This window comes from Struthio camelus, chromosome Z (assembly GCF_040807025.1).
Source record: "Struthio camelus isolate bStrCam1 chromosome Z, bStrCam1.hap1, whole genome shotgun sequence".
Taxonomy (NCBI): domain Eukaryota; kingdom Metazoa; phylum Chordata; class Aves; order Struthioniformes; family Struthionidae; genus Struthio; species Struthio camelus.
This window is the reverse complement of record NC_090982.1, coordinates 75,240,549-75,265,400: the sequence shown is the minus strand read 5'-3', so window position 1 is coordinate 75,265,400 and position 24,852 is coordinate 75,240,549. Positions and strand designations below refer to the sequence as shown.

General features: G+C 44.2%; 3 protein-coding genes across 8 annotated transcripts in view; 1 reads left to right on the top strand and 2 right to left on the bottom strand.

The window, feature by feature from the left end:
• The window catches only part of LOC104147785 (G-protein coupled receptor-associated protein LMBRD2), a 32,389-nt gene extending 31,124 nt beyond the window's left edge, over positions 1 to 1,265 (bottom strand). Inside the window, exon 1 of the mRNA XM_068928567.1 lies at positions 1,015 to 1,265. The gene's annotated coding sequence lies outside the window, so the exon portion shown is untranslated. The remainder of the gene's footprint in view (positions 1 to 1,014) is intronic.
• On the top strand, positions 926 to 21,088 carry LOC138064744 (S-phase kinase-associated protein 2-like). 3 transcript variants are annotated; one of them, XM_068928577.1, is made up of 10 exons: positions 926 to 1,268; positions 2,259 to 2,518; positions 4,149 to 4,260; positions 4,544 to 4,687; positions 5,266 to 5,400; positions 6,725 to 6,823; positions 8,537 to 8,664; positions 10,473 to 10,524; positions 11,221 to 11,328; positions 17,758 to 21,088. In XM_068928577.1, exons 2-10 carry the CDS (start codon positions 2,356 to 2,358, stop codon positions 17,969 to 17,971), a joined length of 1,155 nt encoding a protein of 384 aa, XP_068784678.1. In that variant the 5' UTR covers positions 926 to 1,268; positions 2,259 to 2,355; the 3' UTR covers positions 17,972 to 21,088. The 3 variants fall into 3 exon arrangements, with proteins under 3 accessions (XP_068784678.1, XP_068784677.1, XP_068784679.1); XM_068928576.1 differs by lacking the exon at positions 926 to 1,268 and adding an exon at positions 1,413 to 1,523; XM_068928578.1 differs by lacking the exons at positions 926 to 1,268; positions 17,758 to 21,088 and adding exons at positions 1,419 to 1,523; positions 13,591 to 13,856.
• LOC104147786 (NAD kinase 2, mitochondrial) overlaps positions 19,975 to 24,852 on the bottom strand; it is a 38,780-nt gene continuing 33,902 nt past the window's right edge. For all 4 annotated transcript variants that reach the window (XM_068928570.1, XM_068928572.1, XM_068928569.1 and 1 more), the window contains one exon: positions 19,975 to 23,187. In XM_068928570.1, the coding sequence (XP_068784671.1) occupies positions 23,049 to 23,187 (139 nt within the window). In that variant the 3' untranslated portion in view covers positions 19,975 to 23,048. The remainder of the gene's footprint in view (positions 23,188 to 24,852) is intronic.

The following is a 24,852-nucleotide window of genomic DNA, read 5'->3' as shown; positions in this document are numbered from 1 at the left end:
AAGGGGTTGTGGGATAGAGGGTTAAATACAGCCAGTTTCTCTGTTAATAAAAAAAGAAACTATCATTTGATTATCTCCAAATAAACTTTAGAGAACCATTCCATGACTTCAGCTAAAATTGGAAATGGCTAACGCTAAGTTATCCTTAAAGATTATATGAATGCCAATTTGAGTCACATCACTGACTATCCAACTTAATAGCTGTGCATGATTTGACATACTCTCCATTACCATCTCCAGTTTTGCAGGCATGTCTCTCCGTCATTATGGGGTAAACAAGGGATAGCATTTATGAGCAAGTTGCTAAGGGTGGAGTTGTAGGTGTGTTCAGAATTAATTTTCCATCCCCACCAATTTCAAAACATGCAATCTGGTTATCGTGGATGAAGAACTGCATTACTGGAAGAAGGTCTGGCAAAAGTCTGAAGCCTTATGTGAAAAGGCCACACCGATTTTAAACAGGTGTGGTTAGTGATATGACCAGAAAATACAGGCAGAGCCCCTCAATTCCATATGCCCACAGCGAAGGGACTGCCGCAAAGGCAGGAAAACCTTTCAAGGTAACATGTCACCAACACGAGGATTCTGGTCTTCCAAACCAGACACTGCCACTGCATGCTAAAGCCGTTAAAGCAGATCACTTTACATTCACTGACCACACAGAATGCACTCTAGCTTTGCATAAATTAAAACAAAATCGATATACATGCCTTAAAACGTATGCACTTAGCATCTCTGAAAGAAGAGGAAAACTAGGGGCTAACGACAAAAAAAAGGACCACACCGATTCCTCCCTTCCCCTTCACCCCCCGGGCCGCCCTCAGGGTGTCCGGCGGCTCCGCGCTTCCGACCCGGCTCACGCCCGGCGCGGAGGCCGCCGGGGGCAGCGCGACCGGGCTGGGCGGCCCCTCCCGACGGCGCCGCGCTCGGCCCGGCCCGGCACCGCGGCACCTTCCCCCGCCCCGGGCCCGTGTCGCCGCGCTGCCGGTGCCCCGGGCCGCGCCGGCCGCTCACCTCGAGTGGAGCCGCCAGCTCAGCAGCGAGTCCCTCGCGGAGCTCCGCCACCCTCCATCCTCTCCCCCCGCCGCCGGCGGCCTCCCCACGAGAGCTCAGATCGCCAAGCGGAAGGCGACGGCGGCCGAACCCTGCTGCCTCTGGGTCGCGGCGGCCGCCGACATTTCCCCTTCGCCAACCGACCGCCGCCGCCGCCACTGTCGCCGTCGTCGTTGTCGTCGTCGTCATCGCCCCCGCCCGGGAGGCGGCGCAAGGTACTGTGGGTACGGCCACCCATTCCCCCCCCCCCCCCACGACGTGGAGGGGAAGGTGTGCGGGCGGCGAACTACAGCTCCCGAGAGGCTTTGCGGCGGGCGCCAACCCGGCTTCCGGCCGGCTCCGGGGAGCCCCGCGCCCGCGCGCGCGCGCGTGGCGGGACGGAGGCTGCCGCCAGGCGCGGAGCGGCTGCCCGGCGGCGCGCGCGCGCGGGGCCGCCCGCTGCACGCGCAACCCGCCGCCGCCATGCACAGGTGCGGGGTGGGGGGGGGAAACGGGAACGGGGAGCAGCTGCTGCCCAAAACGCGGTCCGCGCTGGGGGGTTGGGGAAGCGCGGGAGAGCCGCGTGGTGCCCGGCGTGTGCGGGAGTCCTCGGGGGGAGCGTGCGTGGGCAGCGGGGATGGGGGTGCGCGGGTCCGGAGGGGGCTGCGGGAGCGGGGCGTGCAGCCGCGGGGCGCCGCGGGTCCCGCCGCGCTCGCGCGCGGGGCCGGGGGCGGTGGGGGGCGGAGGATGGCAGGGCGGGAGCGCCCCACGCGCAGCCCCCCCCCCCACGGGCTCAGGACCCCCCCGCGGGCCCAGGAGTCCCCGGCTTCCCGCCCGTGCCCGCTCCCAAACGGGTCTCGGTGCCGCAGCCTGGCCCCCGGCTTTGTCCCTCCTCCCCAGCGCCCATCACCGTTGTGTCGGTCCGTCCCCCCTCCCCCCCCCCACTACTGTAGCTTCCTGATTGTGCGTGTTTTCTTACCGAAGGGTTGTTAGCGTCCCCCCGACAGGGCAAAACGCCACTTTTAATTCAACTTATTCCTCCCTCCCGCCCCCCCCGCCCCCCCCCCCCCCCCCCGCTGCGTGGGGTTCGGGTTAGTCCTTCCCGTGACCTGTCGCAGCGCGAGGAGGCTTTCTGTCGTCTTTTGCGTTTAGTGTCGGTAGGGCGGAAACTTTTCAGTGAACGTGGGGTTTTCAGTGAACGTGGGGTTTTTTTGCTGTGTCTTCAGAAAACATCTCCAGGAAATCCCGTCTTCCAGCAGCAATGTGTCCACGAGCTTCACGTGGGACTGGGACTCCAGCAAGACCTCGGAGTTCCTCTCGGGCATGGGAGTGTCCGTCCTCAAGAAGGACAAGCTGGGCAACGAAAACACCCCGCAGGATCTGCTGGTGTCGCCCTGTCCTCCTCAGAAGCGGCAGAAGGTGAAGGAGAAGGAAAAGGACTTTGTCATTGTGCGCAGGCCTCGGCTGCTTCGAGAGGCAGAGTCAGGTAGTGTCGTGCTGGCCCGGGTTTCTTCTGGCCTGTGATAATGATGGAAAGCAGGCGTCATAAGTCATTAGTGCTTTGTTCTTTCTTTTTGTCTTTTTCTTTTTTCCCTCTACTCTGTCTCAGCAAAGTATAATTTCTAGGCCTTTTGGGCTCCGGCTGACAATGGTTTACATAAAACAGGGCTTAAACAGAAGAGGTGTGTCTGAGTCCAAAGCTGTGATCCCCATCTGCCACGCTTAGCCCCTGCCTAGCCTTGCTAGTTTGTGTCTGCGTGCCTGTAGTCCGTGCTGCGTCTCCCTGCATCTCCCTACTTGCTGCTGGGGACTTTGCACCTCACCTTGGCCCAGCCTGGCCCTGAGTTTTTTCTGTTACTCTGCCCGGAGGACCCGTTCTTAGAGATGTTTCACCACACAGCAAGTGGGGCCAGGCTCCTCAGAAAACACACCTGGGACTCCCTGGTGAAGTTGAGCTGTTGGTGCTGCTGTCTCCCAAATAACTTAAAAACCTTGAAGCTGGGTTTTTGTATAATCCTGTAGGAAAGAGGAGGCTGGGTCCTGGAGCCCAAAGGGACTCGGATGCACGCCTCCGAGTTGGCAGGCTGTGAGGAATGCCAGAGGGTGGGACCTCCTGGTGGAGCTGGACTGTGAACAGCTCAGGAGACCCTGCTAGAGGGCTACGAGGAAGGTGCAGCAAAGGGCTTAGGGCTCCCGGGCCAGAAAGGGACAATCGGGGAAAGAGCAGGGCTGTAACCTGCAGTGCTGGGGCACATGAGGAGAGGGCGAAGGGTTGCTGGGTTCCTGTCACTGATGTCAGAATGTTTTTTCAGTCTGTGCCACGATTGTTTAATGCAAAAGAGAGAAACAGTTCTCCAGAGACAAGGCTGTCATGTGAAAGGTGGGAATGTCCTCAGGCAGCCTTGCTTTCAGAGGGGGCGTGAGACCTGCTGGGTCGTAGGCATCTGTTCTTGAGCTTCTTTCCCAAGTGAATGGCAACACCTTCTGGAGCCCTTTACCTGTCCCTGAGAAGCTGGGACCACACCACGTCCTTTCGGATAATTCTTGGGGAGCAGTGGTCAGCGTGCGCGTTTTAAGGGGCACTTTGCCGTACCGAGTTCTCCTGTGACCTGTGTGAAAGTTCACCTTGCACTCTCTTCTGGGAGCCTCATGTGCGTGGATAGGATGGGCATGTTAGCAGGGAAAGAAGAAACAAGTCCAATACCAGATTTTTGAGGCTGCCTTTTTGACTTGCCTTTCCCCTCCTGCATGCGAGGAAGTGTATGAGCGTTAGCGAGAATTACAGAGGAAGTAACTGAGATGCTCTTGCTTCCCAAATGAGTGTATGAATGAAGATTGTAGTTGTTTTTCAGGAAAATTATTTTTCCGTAGCTTCAGGATATATACCAAGTTAATGCTATATGAAATTCTGGATTCACCTGTCACACCTAGGCAAAAATGGTAATAACATCTATCTATAATGAAAAGATGAAAGGGGGCTGAGCAGTGGTTTGGTGTATGTATAGCCTGGAGAAAGACTTGCTTATTGAACCTTTAATGACAAAGCCAAAGAGGGCTTCTGATCAGCAGGCAAAAATGAACCAGCTCTAACGAACGTGTTTGTTCTTTCCTTCAAGGTGTTTCTTGGGATGCACTTCCGGATGAATTGCTATTGGCAATCTTTGCGTATTTGCCCCTAAATGACTTGCTAAAAGTTTCCTTGATTTGCAAGAGATGGCGTCGTCTCTCGTAAGTATTGCTTTTCGTTGCTTGGTGCTAAGAAGAAATTTGCTTCCATAGATTGTTGAATGGGCTGGTTCTCGTCTTGTTTTCATCTGTAAATCAGTTGATATTGCGTGTGGATTATATATGTGTATTTAAGAGATGACTCAAATATTTTAGTGTTATTAATTTTATTGAATGCATTTAATATGCTTTCCCTCAGTCTTTCGTGCCATTGAAAGCTTTCTGTTGTGGTACTCGTAGTTCTGACCCTTGATTACTCACTAACAGGTAAAATTCTATTCCCTAGGTTTGATGAATCTCTCTGGCAGACTCTTGATCTGACTGGCAGAAATCTGCTGCCGGGAGTGATTGGCCAGTTGTTGCCTGCAGGTGTTACTGTATTCCGCTGCCCAAGATCCTGTATTGGGAATCCGTTGTTTAAAACCAGCAAGTGAGGCTTCCTCTATGTTCTGGATCCTGAAACGATTAATCTCATACAGTCTTCACTGTTTTTCTGTGTATTTTTGTTTAAAATCTCCACCAGTAGCAGCATTTATGATGTCTCAGTGAAGTGTGGATGAGCTGATCACTGGTTAGGCATGTGTTGAAATAAGAGGATTTGCATTCATCAGTCAGTTATTTTAAAGCAAGTTACTGTAGTTTTTGAAAGTATAATTTGAGCACTGTTGTCTACTTGAAATTTAGTTCTTTATTTTAGAAGCAAGACTTGTCAGACATATGGGATGCTTAAAAAAATGGTTTAAGTCCAGCAGGATAGGCTTGCTGCTCTTGTGATGATTCTTATGTTTATGCACCCTGAAGTTAAGAGTTCAGCAGCTTTGGCTGGTGGCTTAGTAGTAGATCCAATGAGCTTAGTATAAGATCCAGCGTTCCTTTAAGGTACAACCGCACAGTTAATTTCTTCAAACTTTGCATGCATGTGTTGCAGTAGAGATATTTATGTTATGTGGAATTTTGGAGTTGTTTTTTGGAGTTGTCTTTTTAGTAATCCACCTTTTTCCTTTTTAGACCTCTCAGGGTTCAACATATGGATTTGTCGAACTGTACGGTGTCTGTTGCAGATCTGCAGAGTATCCTTTGTCGATGTGAGAGACTACAGAACCTCAGCCTGGAAGGGCTAGTGCTTTCTGATGACATCATCAAGTGAGTGACATGTTCAGGAATATTCAATAAATACTCTCTGTTTGGTGCCACTGTTTTTTGCAGGCTAGTGAAATTAGGCAGTTGAGAGTTGTGCATTCTGGGAATCTTTTGCAATGCCTGGTTTTAGGCAAGGAACAGAATTAGCTGGCAGGCTCCATGGGCTGCCTCTTTCCTCGCTATCCTCAAAGAGGTGAGATGTGAAGGCAACACCCTTCTAGAAGAGTTTCTCTCATTCTCCAGAATAACAGTAGCCTAGAGAAACTGCTCATCTCCGTAGAGTATGCGTGTCCCTTGGCTGTTCCCACAGCCAAGCTTATTATGCACAGCAAAGCAGCTTTTATTTTCCCATTTCTGTGCTCCCAGAGCGCACATATCCCTTTCAATTTTAAGAGGTCCCAGCACTGCCCCGCTAGGTGCTCTGTGTGCTTCTGCACCATTTCTCACTGCTTTGTTGACCTTCTCTCTGAGTATGTGGAAAACTAAAATTTCTGTCAGGCAGATGAGATGGTGTTTGGTTAAACTGGAAAGATACTGATGTGTGTGCAATCAGCCTCTTACTTAATCATGTCAGGTGACTGGGAGGTGCCAGGGACCCCAGGTCAGAGGGCAGATATTCTGGATGTCTTGCTTTCTACTTCTGAGTTTTTTGACACTTTCCTCACTCCAGGGGAAAAAAAAAAAACAAAGCACAAATAAACCAATATGGTTTGGTTTTTGATGCCAGAAAAAGGTATCTGAAAACTGGGTACAAATTAGTCATGGAGTACAGAAGTTGATTGCCTTACGGACAAATTATAGATATCGAGTAGAGGATTTTTTCCAGGTTTGGCCAAGTGCACATCTGCTCTAGTCTTGTAAATGAATGCGTTCAGGAGGATGCTACTTGAACGTGTGTTTTGTGCTGGAACGACCTCCATCTTACAGGGAGATGACTTCAGAAATGGGGTGATTACTCGGTCTTTTGTAGAGGTACAGTCACTTCTAATAAGCCATGGGGTTTGTTTATTGCCTTACAACAGCAGAAGGCAAAAAGAAATTCTGTTTCCTTTTAAACTTAGCATTTTATAAATATGCGGACTTGTCAGGATCATCAGGTAAACAGGCAAATATTCCTTTCCAAGTTGTTCTGTGATGCAGCAAGTACGGAGTCTACATCCTTAGCGACTCTTAAGGTTGGTCAGTTTACCAGCCAGGTAGTGTTGCATCTTTAACAAATAATTCTGAGCCTAGACTCTTAGCTCTTAAAAATAATCACACATCCTAGCAATGCAAGTGGTGGCCTGACACTTAAGTTTCATCTGACTTTCTTTTTTCTTCCCTACAGGAGCATTGCTCAGAATCCCAGTTTAATACGACTAAATCTCTGTGGGTGCTCAGGGTTCTCTGCAGAAAGCCTGGAGTTGATGTTGAGCAGCTGTTCTGAGTAAGCTATTCCTGCTTACTGCTATTCCTGAGAGAAATTATCTTCTCTATTTTTTTCTCCCTCTTCTTCCCCCTTCTTCCTTCCCCCTTCCTTTTCTTCTTTCTTTCTTTTTTGTTGCATGGGCAGCCCAATTGTACTTATCTCTTAGTATCTCTTTTAGAAGCCTGATTGTGTTCCCAGATGCCTAACAGTTTATTATTAGCTGAATAGTCAGATAATTTGTTTCCATCAAGGTACTTTCTTCTTTAACAGGGAAAATAAAGTCTTGTTGGTGGATAAAATGCATTTACATACCTTGTAAATTTGATTATCTTGTAAATTTGAATTTTCTCAGTGAAAGCAATATGTCATCCTCGCAAAGGGAAAGTGTGCATTTTGGAACTGGAAAGTGGAGTCTGAGATCTCCCTTTATATAGAGGGTACAGCATGGGTGACAGAAAACATCATGCAGTTCCGTCCATGTTAAAATAATCCTTCAGTAATCTATAATGACCTTCTGCTTTATGAAGTGCTGTGTTCAGATGGACAGCTCTGGGGATTAAACCATCTGCTGGCGGGAAATCATTGAATTGGGCCCCAGTAGATCCGGGATTTATATTCTGGTCTTTCTGCTGACTTCCTGTGAGATGCTGGACAAACTACTTAATCTTTGCTTCTGCAAAAACATGTGTTGAATCAAACTGCTGAAAATTTGTGGGCAGACAAAGTCTTAATCTTTCTCTGCCTCTCCTCATGGGCAGATAATGCTTTCTATTGCTTGGTCTGATTACTTGGATCATAAGCTCTTTAGGGAGTGGCTGACTCTGCACTGTGCATAACACTCAGAAAACCTGATCTGGGCTAGGAATGTTAGTGGCAATGTGGACCTAGTTTTTTAGCAACAGAGCAGAAGCCGTATAGTATGTGCATGTGTTGGCTTCACCATTATGTGTTCTCCTTGGATGTTCTGTGGGGGAGAGAGAGCACCTCACTGCTGTAACAATTTGCCTTTTTGTTTACACAGAGATTACCATCTATAGGCTCCAGTTGTGCTGTTTACTCTTTGTCCTCTGGTTATATCTACAGTGCCTGCACACACACACACCACGCACGCACGCACGACTTTGTCCCAGCCCCTGAATGGTGATAAGCTATAGGTAGTCAAGCATATGAGGAGGGTTAGGGTCACAACATGACCAATACTTACATAAAACTGTAAAACATTTTATACTAATTAAGATTAATTGGTCACCTGGCCAACACTAATAATGGATAGCCAATGGTCTTTTGTTCCTCCAAATGTGAACACCTATTCAGTAGGAACTGTTTCAGGTCACCAATGGGAAACAAGATGAAAAGACAATCTCTGCTTTTGGCAGTCTCCTGAGACAGCCATTTCACTTCCTAAAATATGGAATCATTCAGGGGCCTTGGGAGGTCACTTCAGCCCTCTGCCCAGAGCAGGGTCTGAACTCAACACCAACCAGGTTGCTCAGAGCTTTCGCTGGTCGGATCGTGAAACTTTCCAAGGACAGAGATTCCACAGCCTCTCCGTGCAACCTGCTCCAGTGCTTAGTTATTGTAAGAGTCAAGTTTAGAATCATCAAAAGCAACTTGGTAGTAGATGTATTTCAGTTTGAATTCTGATATTTATCTAATTCAGTGATAACTTTTAAGGCAGAAAATTGTATTTCATTCATGCTTCCAAACAACCCTCTGTTCATTTTTGTATAGATTGGAGGAGCTGAACTTGTCCTGGTGTGACTTCACAGCCGCCCACGTCAAAGCAGCAGTCAGTCATGTTACTCCAAAAGTAACCCAACTAAATTTAAGTGGATACAGACAGAATCTGCAGATATCAGGTAAACAGCAACATGGCAAACCTTTATTCCATTATGAGGGAAAAGACGTGTTGGGTTTTAAGTATCAGCTGATTTGTTGAGCTAAACAGCAAATCAGGCTTTTTATTTTCTTCTGGCTGGCATCTGCTGCGTATAGTAGAAACATGATGCAGTAACAGTGCTCTTCTGCTCAGTGTAATGTGATGTTCTTGCTGTCACAGGATCTTATTCCTCTCTCCTGCTCAGCCATGAGGGGTGAGGTAATTTGTTGTCTCTCAGTTTAAAAACAGGCAGGTGAGAGCTCATTTGATCTTCAGTTGGAGGTGTAGCCCACACTTCTGAAGCGAGTTCTGCAAGCAAGATCCACTGGGTCAGATGTTCCACTGTGGGCTGTGTATTGGCCCTCCAGATATACAAGAGGGAGCTCAGTTCTTGGAGCCTTCTTAAATTAAGGCTTCTGCTCTTGTGGTTGCTGAAAGTGTCTTCTGAAAGTGAACAGATGAAATAGCTACTTGAGTTTCAGCCTGGCATGATATTCTACAGAAAACTTTTTTTGATATGAGTTAATTTGATTTTATGTCAACTGAGAAAGCAAATAATCCAGCTTCAGCAATTAACATTAACTGTTTGCTTGCTGATACTTTTTGGAGGGTAAGCTACTAGAAGTTGCTAGGTCACAGAAAATGTATAGGAATCTAGAGCTGGGGAAAGGGCACAGCAAAATGGACAAAAGCATAGATAAAGGATGAAAGGGCTGTGATGGTGAAGAGAAATGAATTATCTCAATGAGCAAATGTGACAATAGGGCGTTGACTGACAAGCAGTGAAGTCTCTACATACAAGCTGTGTTCCCTCTTTGATCTGTTTAAATCTCACACAGACCTCGCTTGCATTCCCCTTGTGGAGAAATACACCATTCTGCTTTGTATCTCAGCCCCAAAACTGTAAACAAACACAATACCTAATCTATTCCTCCAAATCAGTTGGCCTCTTTGCCAAGGAATTTCGAAGCTTGTGTTGGTCTGATCAATAGAGAGATCGTGTGGTCTTGTTTGCAAACACCTTCTGTAAGAAAATTTAGTGTTTCAATACAATTTATAAGGCATAAGATTGGAGCACAGTTTACTAATCATCATCGTTTAGGCATTATTATCTTTATTTTTCGCACGTGAACTCTGAAATACCAACGTTTTCTCTTGGATGTTGATATTCAGCTTCCTGATAGCAGCCTTTTAGATGCTGTCTGATAGGGTATTCTATGCTATTTGTAGACAATGACAAAAGCTCCCAGCAACTTAAAATTTAAATCAGGAAATCCGTAACTTTCTGTCATGAGAGAGAACTTCCCTTTGCAGGGGTGAAAATGAAGACATTTGAAAAAATTGACATATTTTAAGTATATTGATGTAATTTTAAGCATAAAAAGGTATTTGAAGTGTTGAAAATTTCTGGTACAGAAGTAGCTTTCACTACATGTAACATACTTTAGGCATCTCAGAACAACTGTGTCTAGTGGATTTCTACATCAGCGACTTTCGAGTTGCTTGCTTGCTAAGTTCCTGATGCACCTGACTTCTAGGTACAGTTCTTTGGACTAACTCCATCTGTTTGGCCATAGGATTAAAAACAGTCCCTGTGCAGTATCTCCATAGGTAGACTCTGTCTTAAATCTGCAGTATGAATCTCTTTGAAAAAATGGGTTTCAGATGTGGGGTTCCAGTAGGGAAGATATAAATGAACATAAATACATGGAGTTTGAAATACTCTGTTCTAAAGCATGTCTTACTTGTTACTGAAAAATGTGCTGACTCTATGCGACCTCTTTTCAGATGTTAAGACACTGGTGGAAAGATGTCCTTCTCTTGTCCATTTAGATCTAAGGTAAGAAACCCTGTGCAGCTAGTATTTAAAATTTTACGGTTCAGGGGATTTCTCATTCTACTGCTGAGCAGTTGCTAGAGCAATAATGCATAATTGAGTAGGATTGCACAGCCAGAAAGCAGTTTCTCAGCTAAACCTACAGAAGCTTTCCTGTTTTGCATGACTCAAGTTGGAGCAGGTAACATTGTGTGAAGATTTCTTTGCCACCTGGGCATATATGTTAAATACACAAAGGATTTGTCACGCAGAAAGTGATAGTAGTCAGCAGGTAGAGAAGAAGAAAACTTTTAACATACAGCTTACGAGCCTTGCCCCCTAGTTCAGCTCCGATACAAACTTGTAACATGGCCATAAAATCATAAAAAGTGTATTTTGTTTTTAAGCTAGTCAACTAAAATCTTTTGAAATCGCCAAGTGTAAAACAATTGTCTTGCGTGACCTGAAATCTGCTGCAGAACATCTGCATCCAGAGGAGCTGCTGCTTCACTTCCCCTTCAACAAAAATCAACACCCTCCCTTCTCCCCCGCCACGCACTTTACAAATAGGTCGTTTCCGTATTGAGCAAGAAAGCACTTAAATGGTGGAAAAAGAAGTTGACATTTATTAAACTTTCCAGCTTGAATTTTGGAAATATCAAATTTGCTGCTTCTTTGTACTTAAAGGACAGCCTCTAATTCATGTGCTCTCATGTACAGTGACAGCGTGATGTTGAAGCCTGAGTGCTTCCAATATTTTCATCAACTCATCTTCCTACAGCATCTGTGTCTTAGCCGATGTTACCAGATATCGCCTGCTGCCTTAGTGTAAGTAATCTCTGAAAGGCTTTGGCTCACTGCTCACAGAGAGGGTACACTGTACTAAACCTACTTTATTTTAGGCTTAAAAATTGCAAGTACTGTTTTGAAAAACTTCCTGGTGTGAGGAATTAGGAATAAAGGATAGAGGTAAAAGAACTCTGACTACCAGAGCATGCCCCTTCCAGAATCTGGACTGTAACCAAAGGTGGCTGTGAATCTCTCTGTGATGTGAGCCTATATGCATGAAACTCGCTGCTCAGCATGTGAGTCGTCTCCCCTTAATGACATTGTACTACTGGTATTTGTTAATCTCGGGTAGAGCTCGAGGTCCCAGTCCTGCCACTGACTAGTATTAGTGTCAGTATTATGCAAGTGTGTATGGGTGTAAATGCAGGTGCTCAAGTTAGAAAGTGTAAGCTACTGGGGAAGCTTCTGGCATCTGCTTGGTCAAATATGTTTCAATACAGCTGTTAATTATGGAGCAATAGAAGGTGAAGTCATCTGGAAAAGTTAACAGGGTGGATAGTACTCACTGAACAGCTGATCTGTGCATATTCCTCTGCTTCTGCGTGCCTCTCAGTTAGTGGTTGCCATTGAAACAAGGATTTAGAGTTACTTGCTTGTGGGGTTTTTATGCTATTTGTTGTTATAGCTGTGCATCTCTATCCTGTTTGGGGTTTGTAAGTGCATGCTTTCAAGTATCAGGCTTTGATTTGACCATGAAGCCTGGAAGGATGCAGTTTTCCCACTCTTAGATCAGGCACTGATCCACATTTCCACAACTCTTTATGTTTTAAAACAGTCTACACAGCTTTCTCTTGCTTCTTTCTTTCCCTATCCTGTGAGGAATCCCCTATTCATGTATGCTTTTTTTTTTTTTTTAAAGAGTTTTTTTTCAGCAGGTGAGTGTTTTTTACAGAGCTCCTTCAACCTGCCTTGCACACTGTACTTCCTTCTTGTTCCCCTTCCCTAGCTATTTGGTGTGTGTGGCCTGCCTCAAAGATGTTCAAAAAGATGTTCATTCCCTTCCTGCTGTCACAGCTGCTCTCTGTTACAATAAGTTGATATGAGCCATATTGCAAGAAGCAGGTACTTAGAAATGCCATTTAGAGTGAGAGTAACACCATCAGCCATGGCTCTGTCTGGCAAATCTTGCAAACTTCCAAGGATGGAGATCTCATAAGGTCTTTCTGTTTCAGTGCTTCACTAACTTTCCTGTAAAAAGTTTTTCTTAATACACGGTCTGAACCTCCCAAGGCACAGCTTGAGGCCATTGCTTCTTATCATATGTCTGACACTATCAGGAAGAATTTGGCTCTGTCCTCTTTGTAGCTGTCAAGTAACTGTAGGCTGCAGTTAGTTCACTCCTTCACCTCTTTGCCAGAGCAAAGCCCTGCTTCCTAAGCTTCTCGTGTCCTAGGTCCTGTGCGTCCTTTCCTCCAGTTTCTTAGTATGACTGGGGAGGGGAGCAGGGAAGAGGAGCCTAAAACCAGCCATAAGTGTCCAGTTGACTATGGCCTCACCAGTGGAAAGGGGGATAACTCCTCTGAATTCACTGGCCACACTTAACATGTTCAGCTTGGGTTACTCACAAGGAGAGTGTGCTCTGTTGGCTGCTATTCAGTGTGGTGTTCCTCATAGCGCCCATCCGGGCTGCAGCTCAGCCAGGTGGTTCCCAGCCTGCTCTGGTGCACTTAGGGTTGTTCCACCCTGGGTGCAGGACTTTTCATTTCTTTTGAATTTTGTGAGCTTTCTGTTCACCCAGTCCTCAGTGTTATCAAGTCTATTCTACATCCCTCTGGTTGTCGTTTTTATCCTTTTCTTACTGACTGTGAGAGCTTGCACAATTGAGGACTGTTTCATGAGCAGGAATGTTATGTACTGCTGAAATGGCTCATATTTGCCTAAAGCAAGGATGCAGAGGATACAACTGGCCTAGGATAGTGGCATTATTCCAACTGGAGGTCTCCAGTACCTCAGGGATCCTCTGGAGATTCAGGTGATTACAGAAATACTGTCAACTAGCAGCAGGAACATTCACAGAACGGTTGAGGTTGGAAGGGACCTCTGGAGATCATCTAGTCCAACCCCCCTGCTCAAGCAGGGTCCTCTAGAGCACGTTGCCCAGGATCGTGTGTTCAGACGGCTTTTGAATATCTCCAGGGAAGGAGACTCCACAACCTCTTTTGGCAACCTGTTCCAGTGCTCAGTCACCCTCACAGTCAAGAAGTTTTTCCTCATGTTCACACCGAACTTCCTGTGTTTCAGGTTGTGCCCGTTGCCTCTCGTCCTGTCACTGCGCAGCACGGAGAAGAGTCTGGCCCCATCCTCTCAACACCTTCCCTTCAGCTACTTATAAACATTGATCAGATCCCCCCTCAGTCTTCTCCAGGCTGAAAAGTCCCAGCTCTCTCAGCCTTTCCTCATAGGAGAGATGCTCCAGTCCCCTCATCATCTTTGTAGCCCTCCGCTGGACTCGCTCCAGGAGCTTCATGTCTCTCTTGTATTGGGGGGCCCAGAACTGGACACAGGACTCCAGGTGAGGCCTCACCAGGGCTGAGCTGAGGGTGAGGATCGCCTCCCTCAACTTGCTGGCAACACTCTGCCTCATGCACCCCAGGGGACCATTGGTCTTCTTGGCCACAAGGCCACATTGCTGGCTCATGCTTAACTTGTTGTCCAAGACTCCCAGATCCTTCTCTGCAGAGCTGCTTTCCAGCAGGTCAACCCCCAGCCTGTACTGCTGCATGGGATTATTCCTCCCCAGGTGCAGGATCCTGCACTTGCCTTTGTTGAACTTCAGGAGGTTCCTCTCCGCCCAGCTCTCCAGCCTGTCCAGGTCCCTCTGAAGGGCAGCACAGCCCTCTGGTATATCAGCCACTCCCCCCAGTTTTGTATTGTCAGCAGCAAACTTGCTGAGGGTGCACTCTGTCCCTTCTTCGAGGTCACTGATGAATAAGTTAAACAAGACTGGACCCAGTCTTGACTCCTGGGGGACGCCACTAGATACAGGCCTCCACTAGACTCCGTGCTGCTAATCACAACTCTCTGAGCTCTGCCATTTAGCCAGTTCTCAATCCACCTCACTGTCCACTCATCTAGCCCGCACTTCCTGAGCTTACCTAGGAGGATGTGATGGGAGACAGTGTCCAAAGCCTTGCTGAAGTCCAGGCAGACAACATCCACTGCTCTGCCCTCGTCTACCCAGCCAGTCATCCCGTCATAGAAGGCTATCAGGTTGGTCAAGCATGATTTCCCTTTGGTGAATCCGTGCTGACTACTCCTGATCACCTTCTCGTCCTCCACGTGCTTAGTGATGACCTCCAGGAGGAGCTGTTCCATCACCTTTCCAGGGATGGAGGTGAGGCTGACAGGCCTGTAGTTTCCTGGCTCCTCCTCCTTGCCCTTTTTGAAGGCTGGAGGGACAGTGGCTTTCTTCCAGTCCTCAGGCACCTCTCCTGATCTCCAGGACCTTTCCAAGATGATGGAGAGAGGCCTAGCGATAACATCCGCCAGCTCCCTCAGCACTCGTGGGTGCATCCCATCGGGGCCCATGGGATTTATGGATGTCCAGTTTGGACAAAAGATCTCTAACCTGATCCTCCTCCACCAAGGGAGAGTCTTCCTTTCTCCAGACTTCCTCTCTTGTCCCTAGGGTCTGGAATTCCTGAGGACTGGCCTTAGCAGTGAAGACTGAAGCAAAGGCAGCATTCAATAACTCTGCCATCTCTATATCCTTTGTTACCAGGGCACCCGCCCCCCCATTCAGCAGCGGGCCCACGTTTTCCCTAGTCTTCCTTTTGCTCTTGATGTATTTGAAGAACCCCTTCTTGTTGTCCTTGACGTCCCTTGCCAGATTTAATGCCAAATGGACCTTGGCCTGCCTTGTCGCATCTCTGCATGCTCTGACAACATCCTTATATTCATCCCAAGTGGCCTGTCCCTGCTTCCACCTCCTGTACACCTCCTGCTTATGTTTGTGTTTTGTCAGGAGTTCCTTGTTCATCCATGCAGGTCTCCTGCCCCCTTTGCTCGACTTCTTGCTCATAGGGATGCACTGTTCTTGAGCCTGGAGGAAGTGAGCCTTGACCATTAACCAGCTCTCTTGGATCCCCTTTCCTTCTAGGGCCTGATCCCATGGGATTCTTCCGAGAAGGTCCCTGAAGAGGCCAAAGTTTGCTCTCCTGAAGTTCAGGGTTGCGATCCTACTTATTGCCCTGCTTCCTCCTTGCAGGAGCCTGAACTCCACCATCTCCTGGTCACGGCAGCCAAGGCTGCCCCCAACCTTCACATCTCCAACCAGTCCTTCCTTGTTTGTTCGTTAGTACAGGGTCCACCTCTCCTTGTTGGCTCCTCCATCACCCGTGCCAGAAAGTTATCATCAGTGCTTTCCAGGAACCTCCTGGCTTGTTTTGTGCCTTGCTGTGTTGTTCCTCCAGGAGATGTCAGGGTGGTTGAAGTCCCCCATGAGAACTAGGGCCTGTGATCATGAGGCTACTTCCATCTGTCTTTCTTTAAAAGGCCTCTTCTACTTCCTCCTCCTGATCTGGTGGCCTGCAGCAAACAAACACCTACACCAGTGTCACCCTTATTAGTCTGCCCTTTAATCCTTGCCCATAAGCTCTTGACCCACTCATCATCCACCCTGAGGCAGAGCTCCGTACAACTCCAAGTGTTCTCTCACATAAAGAGCAACTCCACCACCTCACCTTCCTAGCCTGTCTTTCCTAAAAAGCATATAGCCATTCATGACAACATTCCAGTCATGTGAGCTGTCCCACCAAGTCTCTGTAGTTGCAACGAGATCATGGCCCTGCGACTGCACGCAGATCTCTAATTCTTCCCCTTTATTCCCCATGCTGCGTGCATTGGTGTACAGGCATTTCAGAGAGGTATTCGAGCATGCCAGATTTCCCAGGAGGGATGCAAGAGGATACCCTGTAGTCATGTCTTGTAGGCCCTTCCTTGGCTGCACGCACTTGCTGGAGGTATCCTCATTTGAGCCCTATTTTGCTATCTCAGTGGTCTCTATAACAAACACTCCCCTTCCCCCATCTTTCCTAGTTTAAAGCTCTCCTTACCAGACTGGCCAAGCTATTGGCAAAGTCGGTCACATGTACCCCATTTAGTGAGGTGGCTTCCATCTCTCCCAGTCAGTTGTCAGGCTTCAAACAAGGTCCCACAGTTATAGAAACCAAAACCCTTTTGCTAAAAGCAGCGGCGCAGCCAGTTGTTTACTTGGAGAATCCGTTTACTCCTCCTCTCATCCTTCTTCCTAACTGGCAAGACTGAGGAGAAAACAACTTGGGCCCCCAGACCCTTGACCACCATCCCCAGAGCTCTGAATAAGAATAATTGCCACAGGCTATGTTTACTTTCTTTCTGTTTTTTTGTGTTTGGTTTTTTTTGGGGGGATGGGGAAAGTGTCTTTTTTTTTTCTTTCTTGCATTTTTAAGCCCCCTGAGATGAAGGCAGGAAGGTTAGAAAAGCTTATTGTGCCCTAATAGCGCTGTAAATGCTTGTTTACAGAGCCTCGGAAGAGGATTAGATAACTGAGCTGAAGAAGTTAGTTATAAAACCCAGATTCTTTACTTGGTGGGACCAAGCTGTTGCAGCCTGTGGGGGCTCTGGGCAAGGATGTCAGTCTTTCTTACAAAAATTGTTTTTGTAAGACTTACTGTCCTCAACAGTAAGAGCAATAGCAATTCCCTTTGAAAAAAAGGACTATCAAAATGGGAATCGGAAAAAACCTTTACTGTGGCACTGTGTGCTGTCATGGTGATAGCTTGTGTAGCCTGTATCTTTGCCTTCTGATTTCATCTAATATTTGTTTATACATGCAGGCAGATACATAGGTCACATGATTACTGGGCAAACATTAAGCGATGAAGAAGCTGGGGCTGGCTGCTTATCAAAAACATCATGACAAATTGGACATTGACAATCCCCAGTGGCTTCTGTACTGTAAGCAAGCCATGTGTTGAAATTTTGTCCGAGTCAATTCCTTCCACTTGTTCTAAATATTTAAGTAAGTAAGTAAGTCTGGAGAAATGAAAGAGGAGGAGCCAGTTTATTTTTTACTTTTGTGAGAAGGAACAGCAAGAAGCAATTTAACCCTCATATATATATATAAAAATGTGTGTGTGTGTATAATATATATAAAAAATACTTTTTTTCTTCAGCTTTCTATATCTAGTTAGTGGCTTAGCAATTAATCTTGTTTTCCTGAACTACTAGCACAGAGAACTTGGTTTCAGTTAAATGGGTACTTTTTAAAAGTAGGAAAGGACGTTTATCCCAAGTAATTACTTGCCTTATTGTGAAAAATTTAGTTCAAGTGTATTTAGCTAGGTTGGATACAGATCGCCCAAAAAAAAAAAAAAACCACACTTGCAGGCTAATGACTGACCTGACTTCTTATTGCTCTTTTTCTAGAGAACTTGGTGAAATTCCTTCATTAAAGACTCTTCAGGTATTTGGAATAGTGACTGATAACTCCCTGCAGATTCTCAAGGAAGCACTTCCTGATATGAAGATCAATTGTTCACATTTTACAGCTATTGCAAGGCCAACTGTTGGCAGTAAAAAGAACCATGAAATTTGGGGCATCAAATGCAGATTGACACTGAGAAATCCTAGCAGTTTATAATCGTGTGCGATTCACTGGATGCTATGGACATGCTGGGTATAGTGAGGCTCCCTGAGAAGGCAGTGCTGGAGGACCTTTAATCCTTGGTCTTATACCTTAATGTAGTTTCATAAATATTTTTACAGTATTTTTTTACTTAAAGCTTTTAGAATTCTGATGTGAGTAAGCTGTAGAGACTTCTTTTTTTTTAAAGCCCCTTTTTTTAGGACAGCTTTTTAAAATATTTGTGAAAATCATAATTAAATTTTGTCAACCTCTGGAAACTGTTGCAGATTGTGATGCAGCTTTCTTTGCTCTAAGGTGTTCTAAAGGTGGTTTTGTTTAACTCTTCCAAATCTGCTATTCTTCAAAAGGCTCACAGAGTTGCTAGATATCTTAATAAGGCTCGGTTTGGGTTTGCAGAGCTCAAACTGACTAAGGGTATTAAACCTATCCGAATTCTTAATTAAACAAGATATACAGTTAGATGATAGGCTACCTACTGTTTGTAAGGACAGAAGAGTCACCTTGGGCTCCAGATGCTTCTGAATTCACTGAACTTCACTGGAAACAATAAGGGAGCATGGGAAGGGAAATCTACATAAACACAGCTGTGAGGCAGCTGAGTACTGTACAAGTTTGAAGTAGTGTAAAGGAGCTACTGTAACACCTTTCTTTAGCAAGCCACAAAAGTAACTCCTATTTTTAGAATTCCTGGTTAGTAGCAGAATGTAGAACGTGATAGCCACCATCTCTACTTTTACAGCTGTTTATTATAAAATAGGTTTCAATTGTTTCATCATTTCTTGCCATATTTTCTGACTAAACGTTACAGAAACTTCATGTCGTTTCTTCTGGCTTCTGCAAGCTTCAGGAAGCCTGAATTGGGAAATGTTCTCTCTTCTCAGCTAAAACATCATACAAAAACTATCATTTTCTTTAATGAATAAGATCTTAAAACAGTGATCAGTGGAATAGCAAAAAATATTGCAGGAGGGAGTGCTCATGTGGTTCTAGATCTCAGACCAACAACAAAACCATACCTGGGACTGTAGCATAAAAGAGCAGTGAAAGGAAGAAACTCTTTGGTGCTATTGAGGAACAATGCTTTTTTTTAAATAGCTTAAGTTTTTAGTATCATTCCACTTCTTGTATCTGTAACACTAATCAGCACTGTTGTAGCTTTTTTTTTTTTTTTTAATTAGGGAGTCAGGTATGAAAAGCTAAATAATTGTTCAAAAAAAACACCTAAGGATAAGGAGAGGCAATTACATCAAATAAAACTTTGATCTGGCTCTATCATTGGTGTCCTCCTGAATAAGCAAATTTGTGGCATTCTACCACACGCAGGCATTAGCTTCCTGGCATGAAACTTGCACCTTGTGGTCATGATGTACCAGTGACTGCAAACACACTGTCCTCATTCCAATGAGTGTAATAGGCAGGTGGTAAATTTATTCATGGATAGTTGAGGTGAGCTGCAGCGAGAATGTAGGATTGTTAGACAGCTTGTAATCCTTACAAAAGAGTTATGGGCAAATTACCCTGTGAAAGGTTGGAGTGGGGAAGCAGTAGGAATTTGGAGGCTGTTGGATACTCTACTACTTCACAATTTGCAGTCTTAATTCATGGCATGAATCTGCTTACCAAGGAAAAAAACCCTTGAGCTGGCAGCACAGCACTGCTGTAAATTCTTCTCCCTCAACACAATGTAACCACATGAGTCTCTTGTATTTAAATAAAGACCTACAAAGTTACTATACTGTACCTGTAATGACTGAGGGATGGGACAACGTTTTGGTGATTTGACACCAGCTTTGTGGCATGTGTAAAGAAAAGCAGAAATATTTGTCCAAGCAATGAATAAACAATGATGGCTTAAAAAGAAAGGGTACCATCACCAATGCACTTAGTATTTAATAGACTGTATATCGCTTTAAAAAAATGCAGAACTGGGGCAGCGGTATGGCTTTAGCTTTTGAACTTTTTCTGAAGTATCATTAAATGCTGGCACAGTACACACATCTGTATCGCAGGTTTATTGGTTATGATGGTAGCTATACCAGACATAATGCAAATCCTCTGGGTAAGATGCATTGACATTTTTCTAACTAACTGAAGAATTTTTTATGTGGTAGCCCCAAGCAAAAAAATACTGAACTCCACAGAAACAAGTTAGATAAACCTCTGCATTTTACTTACAGAAAGAGAAAGCTTAAAGACGTAGAAACTATTATAGAAAAACTACATTGTAAGTTAAAGGCAGCTGAATACATGAAACATTTTAAAAAGTTAAAGCACAAGATCATTTCAAACATCTATTACACTTTAATTTTATTACATAATGTATAAACACCACTTAAAAAAGCAAAGAATTACAGGTTTATTTTAGCAGAACACAGAAGTATGGACTGGCACTAGATGAAAACAGACCAGGGATCTGAATCAGCAGGTAGAAGAGAGACAGAGTTGATCGACTGCCAGACTAGGCAGATCAAATCAGTGTTAAACCAATGCTCAGTCCTATCACAGAACACTGCCTATCAGGTAGACTGTCTGTACTGTACTCCTTTGTAATAAAGGATTCTTAAAAAGGATTTTATGGTTCCTTATTAGAAGCTAGCTCTGCTTACTGATTATCTGTTACAGATCTCTGACCCATCGTCGTCATTTGAATCAAGCATTCACCAGTAAATGCTTCAACAGAAGTGCAATTAAATACAGACACAAAGCCAGTAGAGGCCACTCATGAGTAGGTCGTGTTTCCATTTCGCTCAATAATGGTTAGGAACTTAACTGAAATCACCTACTAAATCCTAAACCCTCTGGCCTTAAACCAGATCAAACTTAGGGTCTCTGTAGGACTTGAAAACACTGCCTTTTGGTCTCAGCATTCAAAATAAGGAATGACAGGTTTCAGAGGATGACACCCTACTCAGTCTCCATTTAAACATTACAGCACACAAACGTCTCTGAATAAGTAGGGAACAGAACTTCTGCCATAAATTTTAATCTGTGCAGGTATTCAAGGACACTAAGTACCTGAATATTTAATCCCAAATAAGCCCCTGCTCTAACAGTTAGTGGCAAAGTCCTAGGAAGTCCTAAATTCATTTCACTTTTTTTTTTTTTTTTTTTTTTAAACAGCATGTTGACTGGGATACTAGACAGAGGCATATAAACCATCATTTATCTGGTTATAGATGGATTAGGAATAACTAATTCCCTAGTTTCTGTGCAGCCTACTTTCTAAAGAAGTATTAGTCTTTCACATCTTTAGAGTAGTTTCGCAGATACTTTAGACATACAGAAGACCTTTATTCTCATAGTTTCCTGAACTTAAAAAGTTTCTAAAGAATATGACTACTTCGATTTTCTCCTTCCTGTCTACAATCCAGATAACTCAAACAGATATTGTAAATAACACTTCAATCCCCAGCACACTTAGAAGATGAAATGTGCAGAAAACAGTGATAGCTTATTGAAAAGGCTGTATCAGTATCCCATTTTTCTAGAATTCAATGGTTTTGGCAAATCCTTTTCCTCTCAATTCTGTTTCAGAGTGAACTCCGGAGGAAGAAAAAAAGAAAAAAAGAAAAACTGAACTAGCAGAGAGAAACCCTTTATCTGCTTCCTCCACCTATAAAAATCACTTTACATTTTTGTGATTGGCAATAAATACACTGATTGACCACACTGTAGAATATTTCCATTAGACCTAAGAACATCTGTTACAAAAGTCTCCTCACTCAGAAGTAGTTTGAGTGAATCTCCCTTCTGGAAATAGATCTGTAGTAGACAGAAAAAACTGTTTCAAGTCATGTACCAGAAGAGTTCCAGCTATAGCAAATTCATTTTCTCAAATTCTGCCCTCTCCTGTATGCGTTAATCAGCATGAACTTCCAAGAGCAGTCAAAGTTCACAGTTTCTCCAAAACATTATTTAAAAGTCACTTCCCTCTTGTATAATCATAGAGCTTATTTTTTCCTGTATTAAAAACTTGTTTACCCAACAGATATGTAATCAGAAGCACAGGAAGTTAGCGGTAATTTGCTGCCAATTGAACCAGTAGAATTCAGCATGGGGTTGGGAAAGGAAGCATTTTATGTGGTAGTTAAAAACTCATACTTGAAAAACAGGGAAACACGTAGGTGTTAACCTGTACTCCAACTACTAGCACCTAGCACATCTCATTCTTCTATAGCAACAAAGCAGCTCAGAAGCCACAATTCCAAACCATTTTATTTACCAAGGCCTTTTTTAGTGATAGCTACATAAGCTACTGTGACTGAACACCTGCAAGCCAGTTACTCCATTCACTGAAGGAGCATACATTAACTATATAAAGTATACTGAAGTAATGTATTCCCATTAAAGGGCTTAAGAACACCCTTAGGTTTCAAGTCGCTATCCAAAAGCAAAGGTGAGAGCTAACTCATTCAAGATATGTGAATAGAGCTTCTAGAAATCAAACCAGACAAAAGTTTTAATGCAAATTATACAGTAGGAAAAAAATAGTGGCAGAGCCAAAAGATCTGTCACAAGTTATATGAAAACTACATAGTTGCAAAATTTTTGAAAAGCATATAAAAAGTTCACATTTCCATTTCTGTTAGGTCAGTATCAGAATTCACCAAAAATCTATGGATCCTTGCATCAAGTCACTCAATCCTGACAGTCAGCTTTTCTACAAAAGTGTATGTATGAAGGTGTTTAGTTTCATCAGTCCCAGACTGCTATTAAAAAACTGTACATCTGAATATTTTAATGCTGACTTAATACCTGAACCCATCTACCTAAGATTAAAAAGATGCTCTTTCATGTTTGCCTTACAGGTGAGAAGTGTCAATTTTCACTGAAGTTATAAGTAAGACTTCTGATACATTTCTTTTACACCAGATGCAAAACAGCTTACGTATCAGGTTTCTAAGATTTCCCCATCCCAAGGAATGAGAAGCGTCTCAAGCTTCTTTCAAATGCTCTTGCATCCAAAAAAAGCTAACTTCCAACTTAATGCAGCATTGTGACGTGCTGTCTACCTCCAGGAGTTCCCCTTCTGAATCCAGAATTGTTTCAACAGAAAACACATTAGGGTCCTTCATTCTTCCAGCAGAACAGTGCATAGTGCATCCTCTGTATCAATCAATATTGAAGCTATTGCCCCATCGTTAAACTCAAAAGATGTTCCTCCATCTACAACCATACATGCATCCCAACAACGGGAACGGACACAGACTCTGCAAAAAAATAAGAAATAAGTTTCTCATTAAATTGCTTAAGAAATGAGATACTTCACACAAGCATTTATTTGAATACATAGGCTGGTTCTCAGGCAATTCTTTGGATGGGTCAATAAACCCTCGATTACCCAGGATCCCACAGGACAAACATTATTTGCTCAGCATACTTACAGAAGAATTTAACATGATACTAAATACTGGAATCCTCTATCATTATCAGTACTTTGTACAGACATAGCAAAGTCTAGAGAAGTCTGAAGGACCTGATCAAATAGAGAATCCTGTATACCAAAGGAGAGTGAGGACAGCCTACGTAACAGCACTCCATATTGAAAGCTGCAGCTTAGCAGACAATCCCATTTACTACTGGTTTGCTTAACAGACCTTTTTACAGAAAATAGTTTTACATTTAGCGCAGTTCTAATGCATAGTTTTTATATTAACTAGAACATGCAGTTTCAACTAACAACACTAGAGATTTCCGGATAATTTGTCTATTAATATATTCTACTTTGTGTTTGCAATGACTTTCCCTTCTCAGTGAATGATTCATGTAACAAAGCTGATGGTCAGAAAGCTTGCCAGGCAATACCATGAATAGGTATGGCAACACTCTACTGTCAATATTAAATGAGTTTGACTACTATCTAAGCTAACAGAAAAAATCTGCCTAGGTATTTTAAGGCAGCTCTTCTACTAGTGGGCAAAGCCTTTAAAAGGAAAATGAACTCAACTGTTGGGATTTATCCTTTCAAACATGTAGAAAGTAGAAGCAATATTAAATATGGAATTTTCCAAACTTTTTCCATGCTGCTAGATGGGAACTAGTAGTGATGCCAGAGAGACTGTAAGTCTTCAGTCTCACGTGGATAGGCTTGATTGTTCCTGATTTAAACCTCGGGCTAGGGAGACTGTCCTGATCTCCAAGATTTAATTCAACAGTTATCTAATGATTTAAATTTCATAGATGCATCTATCACAAACCTAAGAGCTTGGACTTACGGCCACAGTTTCAGAGGTTAAGGGTGTTAAGCGGTCTGGCATCGCCCTAAGAAGAACACAGCACACACAATCCACTGACACACACATCCCCACTACTAGGTTAGCACAGGTCTTTGTACCCAAGGCTACTTCGTTACTTTCCATACATGAGCCTCAGACACCTTACTCAAAACTGCACCCATGCGCATCATTACATTTGTTTAATACACCTTCCATCTCAGTCATGCAGTATTTTATCCATCAGCCCTATTTAAACTACCATATCCTATTCTCACTATGTAAAGGTCAAACAAATCTATGAAATTTTATTCCAGTACAACTTCATTAACCTATGGGAAACTAATCAGCTGCTCAGAACTGGATCCACATCAACACTTTCTGCCCTAGATTTCTCCGAGTATTGGTTATTTGATGGGTCAAAAAAACATAAAGACCCACCCTAACTTTGTTAAATTTGTGTTTTCAACCACGTCTGAAATTGTGTCTTCAGACGAGGTGAAATTAGGCAAGACAATTAAAAGCAGCAAGCAACAGGTTCAGAAGAAATACAAGGAGACATTTTATTCATACAGTGTTAACTTGTGGAACTCCTTGTTACAGATGTCAGATGTCATAGCTGCTAAAAAGTTGTACAAGTTTAAAGGGGAAACTGGACAATAG